The sequence below is a fragment of the Carlito syrichta genome, unplaced genomic scaffold, assembly GCF_000164805.1.
Source record: "Carlito syrichta isolate Samal-C Ts95f unplaced genomic scaffold, Tarsius_syrichta-2.0.1 Scaffold314375, whole genome shotgun sequence".
Classification (NCBI taxonomy): Eukaryota; Metazoa; Chordata; class Mammalia; order Primates; family Tarsiidae; genus Carlito; species Carlito syrichta.
In genome coordinates this window covers 1,464-13,960 of record NW_007258471.1, presented here as the reverse complement: position 1 = coordinate 13,960, position 12,497 = coordinate 1,464, and the positions used below count along the sequence as shown (strand labels likewise).

The following is a 12,497-nucleotide window of genomic DNA, read 5'->3' as shown; positions in this document are numbered from 1 at the left end:
GGAGGGGGTGAGTACAGAGGCAAAGAGGAAAATCTTTTATTGATGCACGGTGGAGGCCAGTCTGCTGCGTGTGGATCCATGTTGAACTGTTTGGTATTTGCTCCCCTGGGCAGCAGGCACTCTCATGCCACGGCAAGACCTCACCATGGCTCATAAATCCCTTCGTGATGACCTGGCCCCAGCTCGTCCTTCCGAACTCAGCTCCTGTCACTTCCCTTTTCCTTTCCTGGGCTCTAACCACAGTGGCCTCCTCGCTGGCCCTCGGGTTTGACCAGGCATGCTTCTGCCTTAGGGCCCTGGAATCCGCTCTCCTGAGCCATCTTCATGGCTTACTCACATGTCACCTCTTTGGAGAAGCCTTCCCTGTCCATCCTTCCGAGAACAGCCCTTTGTTCTCAGTCCCTTATCCTGTTCTTCGTGGGACGTGTCATACCTGACATTACCTTATGCACGCACATACTTTTATGCACATATCTTGTATTTTCAACTAGAAGGCAAGTGTCTGTATTGTTTGCTGTTGTCTTCCTCACTGTCGTGTCCCCAGCACCTGAACTGGCACCTGCCACCTAGTAGATTCTAGAGATATATTAAACAAATGCATCTGTTTCCAAAGAGAGCATTGAGGCACTGACAAGTTTGTCTCTGTCAGAATCAGAATCAGTCTTGGGAGGGAGGGTTTCAGAGATGAACTCCTCCGGTCACCTCCAGCTGTGCCCTTGTCACTTCCTTACACCATACTTGGGGCCCACACGAGAAGTAACCTCCTTTTCTGGTCCCTTCACACACAGGTGGATGCAAGGCGTCATCAGATTTCTGAGGCTCTGGAGGAGGTGCAGAAAGTTGTCCACCGTTTGACCACAGAAATCAGCCACCAAGACGTTCGATTTCAAGCCGTGCCTTACTCTGACTCGTACAACGGGAACATTAAGGCAAGGATGGCTCAATGTCTCTTAGTGCCCACCAGCAGAGCCAGGACGCTTGGGTGGGTCAACTCGGTGTGTGACAGGTCCTAATCCCACTGAGGGCACTTACCTCATGTTCGTTCCCACAGGTATTCTCAGTATTTACCACTTACAATCTCACTTCATACATGTTATTTCATTTGTGTCCCCACATTCCTAGATGTTAAAAACTGGGCTCAAAGGCGTTAAAGGAGTTGATCAAATCATGTTAGGTGCTAAAGCCGGAATTCACACTGAGGCTTCTGATGCCAAAGCACGTTGCACTGAAACAATTAAAGCTCAGTTAATGGTCAGGCACTACAGCTTACTCATGTAATCCCAGCATGTTGGGAGGCCAAGGTGGAGGATTGCTTGAGTCCAGGAGTTCAAGACTAGTTTAGGCAACATAGCGAGACCTTGCCTCTACAAAATAAATAAATAAATAAATAGACAAGCAAATAAATAAATAAATAAATAAAATTCCAAAAAGTGAGGTTTCAGTAGCTCCTTGTTTTGCCTCTTTAAATTATGACGTGCACAAAGCTTCTTTTCAGTGCAATGCATCTAAAGTTTTGATACTTGTAACTTTTTTTTTGGTTGCGATTGTTTAAGAATCATGGATTTATTTTTTTGTAACTCTGGCTATTGTCCTTGTGTATCCTGACAGCGCCACGTGTGTCAGCCCATGTCAATCAAGATGGGTGATTATGAAATGCCAGACTTCTAAAATAAATGTTTTGGAGTTCAATGGATAAATAGATGCTGCTTTGGGGATATTAAAAAAAAAATTCCAAAAATCTTATCCAGGCCTTGTGGTGCACACCTGTAGTCCTTGCTACTCAGGAGGCCAAAGAGAGAGGATTCCTAAGTCCAGGAGGTCGAGGCTGCGGTGAGCCATGATTGTACCACTGCACTCCAGCCTAGGCAGCAGAGTGAGACACATGCTCAGAAACATAGTAAATAAAGCTCAGTTGAGCACATGTTCATTTATCAGGCATCCACTTCCTAGATGCGAACTTGGCAGAGGGAGCGGAAGACATCAACCAGAAAACAGCTGAGAGTGATAGTCTGTGGATTGCGAGTGGGGAAAGAAAGCAGAAGAGGTGGCCCCAGAAATCTGCGGAAGCAGCCTGCCAATCCCTTCCCCTGCTGGGAAATGTCACCCAGTGTAAGCCACAGGGGCCAGTGTGTGACAACCAGCATTTGTGCAACACTGTGGTGAAAGCAAAGCTGTTCTCACAGGAATTATCTCCCTGAAACCTGTGGACCACCTTGTGGAAAAGGCAGTACGGTTATCTCCACGTTAGAGATGAGAGAAGTGAGACTGTGGATCACCTGGAATCCCCGCCATTTTTCATCTCAATTTCTCTTACGCCACATAGGAGCCTCCTTAGCCTTGTATTAAATCTATAATATGTATCTGTGGCCTGTTTTTCACAGCAGACGGTAAGTCCCTTATTGCCAGGACCATGTTTATTGATTGTTTTATTCCTGGCACCCAGCATGGTGTGTGGCACACGGTAGACACTCAACTTATGTTGAATGAATGAATAAAAAAATGAGCAAAAGAATTAGTACGTGAGAAAAAGACCATCACTGGCCTAGTGTAGCTCAAGGACACAAGATCACCCACAAGATTCTGGAATTTGTGGATTTTAAGGTAGGGTCAGATTTTAGGAAATCACGAGATTGAATCCTGGAATATCATAACATGCCAGCCTCTACCACCCCAGGCCAATCTACTTTGGACAAATGTAGAACAGTGACTAGAAACAGAGATATTACATCACTTTTCTTAGTACCAGACCCAAGAGAACCTCCTTCCGTGGTCCCACTTAGAATTTATAAGCTTAATATCTATTCTGTATCGGTATATGTCATGTCTTACATATTATATTTTTGAAAATAGTGACAGTTTAACATATAAGAATTGATTTTGTTTTATCTTGGACCACACTCAACAAGTATTTATTTATTTATTTATTTATTTATTTTTGAGCTGGAGTCTCACTCTGTCACCCAGACTGGAGGGCAGTGGGCCGCTCCCAGCCACCGCAGCCTCGACCTGCTGGGCTCCGGCGCTCCTTCCGCCTCAGCCTTCCATGTAGCTGGAACTATAGGCGCGTGCTACAACACCCAGCTAATTTTTGATTTATTGTAGAGAAGTGGTCTCACCAAGTTGCCCAGTCGGGTCTCGAACCCGTGGGCTCAGGCAATTCACTCACCTCAGCCTCCCAAAGGCGCGGGATTACAGGCTGAGCCACCGAGCCCGGCTTGACAAGTATTTATTAAGCACCATTTATATGACTAGCAACATGATAGCTATGCTTCTTTTTTTTTTTTTTGAGTTGGAGTCTTACTCTGTTGCCCAGGCTGGAGTGCAGTGGCATGCTCATGGCCACCGCAGTCTTGACTTCTGGGGTTAGGCGATCCTTCCACTTCAACTTTCCAACTAGCTGGAAATATAGACGTCTGCCACCATGCTCGGCTAATTTTTTAATTTCTTGTAGCGATGAGGTCTCACCAAGTTGCCCAGGCTGGTCTCGAGCCCCTAAGTTTAAGCGATCCTCTTGCCTCCGCCTTCCAAAGTGCTAGGATTACAGACGTGAGCCACCAGGCCCAGCATTGCTGTGCTTTTGAATGCACATGCAAGCAAATTCCTATATTGTACAGATCTTGAATTCTATACTTGAGACTTCTTTTCCTCTTTTTAAATCCAGCCACCTTTCTACGGACACCAGAAGACATGTGAACATATCATCTCAAACATCAAACTATTACTTCCTGAGAGGGAGGTAGAATCAGTTGGAGCTGATTTTGGTGTTTGCTTCTGAATGGGTCAATGACCTGGCCTTGAGCAAGGGTTAGCAAACTCCATTGTCAGAACTTTCCACGGAGAGGAGGAAGCTGACTTCCAGGGGAAGGGGCACCATGGAGCGGACTGCCAGGGGACAAAGTCAAAGCTCAAGTTCTCTTTGGCAGGGCTCCACTACTGAGTAACTTGTTCTATCCCTTGACTGTTGGCCAGACTGCTTTCTCCCATCATGCCTACTGGTTCCTAAAGAAAGCAAGTAGGAGGATCCTGACTATCTGGTTTTTTTTTTTAAATTAAACTTAGTCATCTTAGTAGCTCACATTGGCAAAACAGCCTTTCATTTCCCCCTTGATTCTGTAAGCCAATCATACTGACCAGGGGCCATTAGTACAAAGGCAAAGGAAGTCATTTTGCAAACTCCACTCACCTCCTCTCCCCTCCCTTCCTAACTTTTATTCAAATCATGACTTTCACGATTCCGTATCATTCATTCTTGACTGACAACCAGCCCAGGGTAGAAAAGTAACCACGGAACAAGCTATCCAAAGACCTCAGCTCAAATTCTGGGTCTCCTACTGATCGGCTGTGTGTCCCTGGGGAGATACTGGGGACCCTCCCGAACCTTGGGTTCTTCATCTGGGAAATGGTAACAAAGCGCACCTCACTGTGTGGTCATGAAAATCAAGTGGGCAAATGCGTGAGAATTGCAGGGCTTAGTTTGCATGGAACTCGATACTATTTCCTTCTCCCTTTTCTTCTGGAAACTTTGGGTCTCCTCTAGAGTTCCAAAGCTAGTTTGTTTGTTTTGTTTTCGTACTTGCGGATTCGTGAAATCCAAAACTCAGTGATGACTCTACCCGCCCAAAGCCTTACAATGGGTCTGTGTCAGGGTGTAGTTGGGATCCTCTTGCAATGCCCAGGTCTAGGCCTCAGTCTACCCCATCGCATGGCTGAGGGTAGAGCGGGTGCCCTGAGCTGTCTGGCTCCTCAGCTTGGCTCCTCAGACTTAAGGTTATCTCCTGAGTCCGTGAGGAACTCATGCTTGTTTTCTCTCTTTCCCTGACCTCAGGTTTTGGCGCCCAGTCAGTTCCTCGTTACAGTCCCAGTAAAGGGCCTGGCTGGGTACAGGGAAGCCAGAGAGAAGCGCTGGCGGTACTACACGGTGCAGGGCGTCAGGCTGCGAACCTTCCCCTTGCGGGACCCCGAGGGCCTGCAGCAGTGGCTGGAGGCGGAGCAGTTTAGGAAGATCCTGTGGCAGTGGCACGAGACAGATGTGAACATCGAGGGAGACATTGTGCCCGCCAAGGTCCTCCAGGTGTTCCGGAAGCTGGTGGAAAACGCAATTAGAAATTGTCACCTCTCAGGTGAGCCGATCAGGAGAAAGTACAAGAGAAATTGCTGGCACTTCTCTCTCTCTCTCTCTATTTATTTTTTGAGTAGGAGTCTCACTCTGTTGCCCAGGCTGGAGTGCAGTGGTACACTCACAGCCACTGCAGCCTCGATCAACTGGGCTCAGGGGATCCTTCCACCTCAGCCTTCCAAGTAGCTGGAACTATAGACATGTGTCACCATGCCTGGCTAATTTTTCTTGATTTATTGTAGAGATGAGGTTTCGCCAAATTGCCGGGGCTGGTCTTGAACCTGTGAGCTCAGGCAATCCTCTCACCTCGGCCTCCCAATGTGCTGGGATTATAGGCTTGAGCCACTGCACCCTGCCAGCACTTCCCTTTTGATGTATAAAACCTCTGCTTGGGTGTTCTCAGAAGCCCATACCCCTAGTTTGAGATACTAATCATATGCTCTTTACATCTGTTCAATCTTCATAATATGAATTAGCCTTTATTTCTACTGCGATACACAAGATTAGAATTCATACTCACAAACACTTCCATGGATTTAAGTAGATTACTGTTCTGGCATAGATATGGCAGGCTATGGGTTCTACACCATTTCCAGCATGTTGGCTTAACAACTTAAGTGTATTTTTTGCAAAGCAAATTATCCCCAAACCCCAGATCTTATTACTAGCACGTTTCTACTGCAGTACCCACGATCTGACTGCAGTACCACAGTATGCTGAGATACCACATCTGGAGACCACCAACTTGTAACAAAACACAACATCCACGAGACATAAAGAACTCGTTAAGTCTGACAAACCCCAAATCTTAAACTACGGTACAGAGCAGCAGATGGGTGCATGTCAGTGTGTGAACACACACACACACACACACGCTTTGTGTTCACTTAAAGTGAAAAGATGAATTTCAAACTGGTAAAAATAGCCAGTTTTCTTTTCTTTTTTTTTTTTAGTTGGAGTCTCACTCTGTCACCCAGGCTGGAGTGCAGTGGCACACTCATGGCCACCGCAGCCTCGACCTGTTGGGCTCAGGCGATCCTTCCGCCTCAGTCTTCTGAGAAGCTGGAACTACAGGCATGTGCTACCACACCTGGCTCATTTTTTGATTCACTGTAGAGATGAGGTCTCACCAAGTTGCCCAGGTTGGTCTTGAACCTGTGGGCTCAGGCAATCCTATCACCTCAGCCTTACAAAGTTCTGGGATTATAGGTGTGAGCCACCACACCTGGCCCAGTTTTCTTAATTATAAAATGATATTTGTAAGCGAATAAGAAAAAAGATGAACTGAACAATAGAAATAAGACCCCCCAAAAATGAATCACGGAAAAGAATACAAATGATTGGTAAAGGTTGGGAACAGTGGCTTACTCTGGCTCAAAAAAAGCAAAAAATACAAAAAAAGCCACAAATGATTGGTGAAAATATGAAAAGGAATTTCATCTAATACATATTTCAAGATACATGAGAATGCATCTAATGTTAGGTACATTAAAATACCTAACAGTTAAGACTGGGCGTGGTGGCTCCTGCCTGTGTTCCCAGCACAATGGGAAGCCTAGGCAGAAGGATTATTTAAGCCCAGGAATTAGCAACCAGCCTGGGCAACATAGCAAGACTTCGTCGCTACAACAAAATTTAAAAATTAGCCAATCATGGTGGTGTATGTCTGTAGTCCCAGCTTCTCTGGAGGCTGAGGCAAAAGGATTGCCTGAGCCCAGGAGGTAGAGGCTGCAGTGAGCTGTGATTGTGTCACTGTTCCCCTGCCTGGGTAATAGAGTGAGACTTTGACTCAAAAACAAAAAACTGAACAGCTTAAAAGAGGTATACAGTGTAATCGTGCTTAGTGTTGTGGTGGGCATGGTGAAACATGTATTTTCATATATTATTCTTAGAAGTATAAATCTGTAAATTGGTACCCTCTGTTTTAAAGGGCAATTTGTTCATTTTTTTATTTGCATAATGTGCTTACTTTACAATTCAGCAATTCCTCTTCTAGAAATATATTTCTACAAATACACAGAGAAATATGCACCAGGATATATTTTGCCACAGGTTTTGTAGTAGTAACTAGCTAAAAATAATCTAAATGGCTAACAAACAAAAATAGCTAAATTAGATTATGCTTCCTTGGCCTAGTGGACTACTATGCGGCCTTTATTATTATTATTATTATTATTATTATTATTGTTATTTTTTTAGCCTGAGTCTCACACTGTCGCCCAGGTCAGAGTGCAGTGGCACGCTCATGGTCACCACAACCTCAGCCTGCTGGGTTCTGGGCTCAGGCAATCCTTCTGCCTCAGCCTTCCAAGTAGCACCACATCTGGTGATGTTTTGATTGTAGAGATGAGGTCTTGCCATGCTGCTCAGGCTGGTCTTGAACCCTCAAGCTCAGGTAATTCGCTTACCTCCGCCTGCGAAAGTGCTGGAATTACAGGTGTGAGCCTGCACCCAGCATTATTATTATTATTATTATTATTATTATTTTGAGTTGGAGTCTCACTCTGTCGCCCAGGCTGGAGTGTAGTGGCATGCTCACGGCCACTGCATCCTTGACCTGCTGGACTCAGGCAATCCTTCCGCCTAAACCTGCCAAGTATCTGGAACCACAGGTGTGCAACACCATGCCTGACTAGTTTTTTGAGTTATTGTAGAGATGAGATCTCACCAAGTTGCTAGGCTGGTCTCTAACCTCTGAGCTCAGGCAGTCCTCTTACATCGGCCACCCAAGGTGCTGGGATTATGGGCATGAGCCACCATGCCCAGCTATGCAGCCTTTAAAAACTATGAGGCATGCAGGCATCTGCACATACAGACACAGAGCCATGAACAATGCATGTGCTAGACCGTTAAGTAAAAAAACCAAACTGCTAAACAGTACGAGAGCACCTTTGTGTAGAAATGAAAGAATGCTTTCATATATACGTTTGCTTGTCTAGACAGAATAGTTCTGAAAGTTTCTATAATGGTAATAATTTTTACTAAATAGATGACACTTTCATGGGTTATTTAATTCTCATAACAGTTGGGTATGGTGGCTCATGCCTGTAATTCCAGCACTTTGGGGGTGGAGGCAAGAGAATCACCTGAGCTCAGGAGTTCACGATCAGTCTGGGCAACTTGGTGAGACCTTGTATCTACAATAAAATTATTTTAAAACTTAGCCAAGTGTGCTGGCACATGCCTGTGGTAGAAAGAGGTGAAAAAACAGGTAGAAAGAGTATTCTTATGTTATTAGGTTGTTATAAAAATTAGTCTTTTAATTTTATAATTTTTAAAAAAATAAAGAAGAGACAAGACCTTACCATGATGCCTAGTCTGGTCTTAAACTCCTAAGCTCAATTTTCCTGTCTCAGCCTCCCAAAGTACTGGGATTACAAGTGTGAGCCACCATGCCCAGCTGTTATGACAATTAAATAATCCATGAAAGTGTTCTCTATTTATTAAAAATTCACTAAACATGAATTATTACCATTAAGAAAACTTTTTTTTTTTTTGAGTCAGAGTCTCACTTTGTTGCCCAGGCTGGAGTGCAGTGGCACACTCACAGCCACCGCAGCTTGACCTGCTAAATTCAGGTGATCCTTCCACCTCAGCCTTCCAAGTAGCTGGAACTACAGGCGTGCACCACCACGCACGGCTAATTTTTTGATGTACTGTAGACACAAGGCCTCACCAAGTTGCCCAGGCTGGTCTTGAACATTTGGGCTTAGGCAATCCTCTCACCTCTGCCTCCCAAAGTGCTGGAATTACAGGCTTGAGCCACCGGCCCGGCTCTACCTGTTTTACAGATGAGAAAACTGAGACTTAGATAAAGTAACTTGCTGAAGGGCATACACCTTGTAAGCAGAGCAGGGTGTGGGCAGGCAAGCTGGCTCCAGCCCTGTATAATGAGCAACATTATTTATAGTGAAAGTGCAAAGCCGAGATTCAAACTGGGCCAGACTGACCTGGTGCTTTCAGGAAATAATATTAAAGTTCCTGTTGCCACGTTCCTGTCTGGGTGGCTCTGATGAGATGCAGACAATAGCTTTTTATCCCACCCTGGGCCCGGGAGAGGAAAGTTTCTCTTCTGAACAGCATAACAATAAACCTGCAAGTTCTTCTCTGAGCAAAGAAAAGAAAAATAATAGATCCCGATTCAAGACAGCGCATCCTTATCTATAATGAAGACAAACAAAGGAAAAACTATCGTATTTTTTTTTTTTTTTTTGAGTTGGAGTCTCACTCTGTCACCCAGGCTAGGGTGCAGTAGCATGCTCACGGCCATCGCAGCCTTGACCTGCTGGGCTTAGGCGATCCTTCTGCCTCAGCCTTCCAAGAAGATGGAACTACAGGCATGCGCCTCCACGCCTGGCTAATTTTTTGACTTACTGTCGAGACGAGGTCTCACCCTGTTGCCCAGGCTGGGCTTGACCTCGTGGGCTCAGGCAATCCTCTCACCTCTGCCTCCTCAAGTGCTAGGATTCCAGGCATGAGTCACTGTGCCCAGCTTGAGCACATTTAAAGTAGGTGAGGCTAAGCTATGATGTTCGGTAGGTTCAGTGTATTCATACATTTTTTGCAACTTATACTATTTTCAACTTATTTAGGGTGGGCCCATCAGAATGTAACCCTAACTTTTCTTTTTATTCTATGATTTTTTTCTTTCGATTGACCCTTCTGAAAAGAATCTATTAATTTAAAAGAATAAGTTACCATAAAAGCCCTAGAGTTAGGGGAGAAAGAAAAAAGGAAATCCCCAGCAGCAATGATATTTCTTTCTTTTTTTTGAGTTGGAGTCTCACTTCGTTGCCCAGGCTGGAGTGCAGTGGCACACTCATGGCCACCACAGCTTCGACCTGCTGGGCTCAGGCAATCCTTCCACCTCAGCCTTCCAAGTAGCCAGAACTACAGGTGTGTGCTACCACACCAGGTTAATCTTTTATTTACTGTGGAGATGAGGTCTCGCCAAGTTGCCGGTGCTGGTCTCGAACCCGTGGGCTCAGACCCAGCCCGACCCTCCCCCCTGCCCCAATACCCACCCTTAATGTGCTACTGACTTTGTCAAGGTTGCCCCACCAGTCGCCATGCACAGGTAGAGCAACTGCTAGCAAATTCCTTCCCCGAACAGGTGTACTGAGTTCGCCTTTCTCTTCTCGTTGGCCATTTCTCACCAGCTAAGGTCAGTATGCTGGAGAACCGATCTGCAGTTTGGGTTGCCGTGGAAACATGCGCCTGTCAGGTGGAACTAGAGCTGGCCCCCAGCGTGGAGATCCCCACCACCTGGTCAAAGAAAGCCCGGTGGCCTCGGTGCCTGAAGCGTTGGCCCTCCCCAGAGAGAGTGGAGTGCATCAAGGTATCAGCGGGCAGGACCCCGGTTCACCACAGCAGAGACACACAGCATCCGTGACCGCCAACCAGCTTCCAAAGGAAAGCTGAGGTTTCTTTGGCCAGAGCAGCAAGGCTCAGTGTGTGGACCCTGGACCAGTATTAAACCTGAGAACCTGTTAGAAACACAGAGTCCCGGGCCCCACTCTGGACCTGCCGAGTGACACCCAGTAGGGAGGGCCCAGCAATCTGTGGGGGTTTTTGTCTGTTTGTTTGTTTGTTTTTCGAGTAAGAGTCTCACTCTGTTGCCCAGACTGGGAGTACAGTGGCACGCTCATGGCCACCGCAGACTTGACCTCCTGGGCTCAGGTGACCCTTCCTCCTCAGCCTTCCAAGTAGCTGGAACTACAGGCATGCGCCACCGTGCCTGGCTAATTTTTGACTTATCATAGAGATGAGGTCTCGCCAAGGTGTCTAGGCTGGTCTTGAACCCACGGGCTCAGACAGCCCTCTCACCTCCCCCTTCCAAAGTGCTGGGATTGTAGGCGTGAGCCCGCGGCCCGGCCGGTCTGTGTTTTAACAAGCCCTCCTGGTGATGTCAATCTGAGGCACGCTCAGGCTGGAGAGCTTCAGGACAGAAAGTGGCCTCCACATCCACCGTGGCTTGTGGTCCCTGCTGCCCCGCTCTTGTTCCCACACCGGACGTGCCGCCTGCTCGGTGACGAGGCCCCCCGACGGGCGGGCTGCTTCAGAAATGGCTCTCGACTTCCGCACTCGGCTTCCTTATTTCCCAATGTTTTCTCTCCACCCAGTCATTCGGGTTTGACTTGTTGGCCCGTGCAAGTTATCACTGGCAGCTGAGCTTCCTGCGTGCCGAGCAGGTGTTGCTGCAGCAGCTGGACGAGGACGAGGGCTGCCGCCGGAAGTGTTTCCAGGCCCTGAGGCAGCTGAAGGAGGACGTCTGGTGTCCGGGGAAGAGGCCCGTCCTCACATCCCACCATCTGCAGGTGAGGGTGGGGCGGCAGAGGGGCTGGGGGCTGGGGGAGCCGCTGTGGGCCTGGCCAGAGCCAGGGTGTGTGTGTGACGGTTCAGGGCAGGGCTCGAGTATCTGTATTTGCTAGCCCCCCAATCACTGTCGCGATGGCACTACAAACTCGGAAGGTATGTGTGACCCCGGCTCCCGTCATGTCCCTGCCCAGGGTATAATGGCGCTGCTTCCTCTCTTTCCTCTTCCAGTTCTCTCCTTCCCTTCCTCTCTTTCTTTTCCTTCTCTCCTTCTGTATTGTCATATATAGGACACACACATATATGTATTTTGAGTAGGAATCTCACTCTGTTGCCCAGGCTGGGTGCAATGGCACGCTCACGGCCACTGCAGCCTCGACCTGCTGGGCTCAGGCGATGCTTCCGCCTCAGCCTTCCAAGTAGCTAGAGCCAGAGACATGCGCCACCATGCTCAGCTAATTTTTTGGTTTACTGTAGAGACGGGGTCTCGCCACATTGCCCAGGCTGGTCTTGAACCACCGGGCTCAAGCAATCCTCTCACCTCCGCCTCCCAAAGTGCTGGGATTACAGGCGTGAGCCACCACGCCCGGCTCCATTGGTATATTTGATTCACCAAACTAACCCGCATGCTCACTTGTGCCAGAAATCCCGTTGAGGTTCAGAAATGAACAACCATGTGTGGTTTCATGCATAGCACTGGGTGATGATAAATCCATGAGTGCTATGCCTGCTCCAGCCTGAGGGCAACCACTCCTCCACACCACTTGCGGGGGTGAAAACGAGGCCATGTCGCGGTCACCAAACACACGTTGCTGCAAACCTGCTTCCAGGCTTTGGAACTTCCGAATCACTGGGCGAGGATTTCCCCTCACTCCACCAGCACCTGCCTCCCCTTACCCCAAAATCAACAGGATGCATGCATTCATTCATTCCTCCTTCACTCATTCAGCAAATATGTATGTACCTGCTGTGATTCAAGCCCTGCAGGCACAAGGGTGAACAGACACAGGTGGGCTTCCACTCTCCTGGAGCTGGTCCAGCAGGGGCGTTAGACGTGGGTCACACA

At 47.5% G+C, this 12,497-nt stretch overlaps 1 protein-coding gene across 1 annotated transcript in view; it reads left to right on the top strand.

The window, feature by feature from the left end:
• Nucleotides 1-11,433, top strand: part of MAB21L3 (mab-21 like 3) — a gene marked incomplete at its 3' end in the record, with an annotated part of 25,195 nt that extends 13,762 nt beyond the window's left edge. Inside the window, exons 3-6 of the mRNA XM_008071572.2 lie at nt 789-929; nt 4,826-5,120; nt 10,276-10,454; nt 11,239-11,433. Of these exons, the coding sequence (XP_008069763.2) occupies nt 789-929; nt 4,826-5,120; nt 10,276-10,454; nt 11,239-11,433 (810 nt within the window). The remainder of the gene's footprint in view (nt 1-788; nt 930-4,825; nt 5,121-10,275; nt 10,455-11,238) is intronic.
• Nucleotides 11,434-12,497: the final 1,064 nt, after the last annotated feature.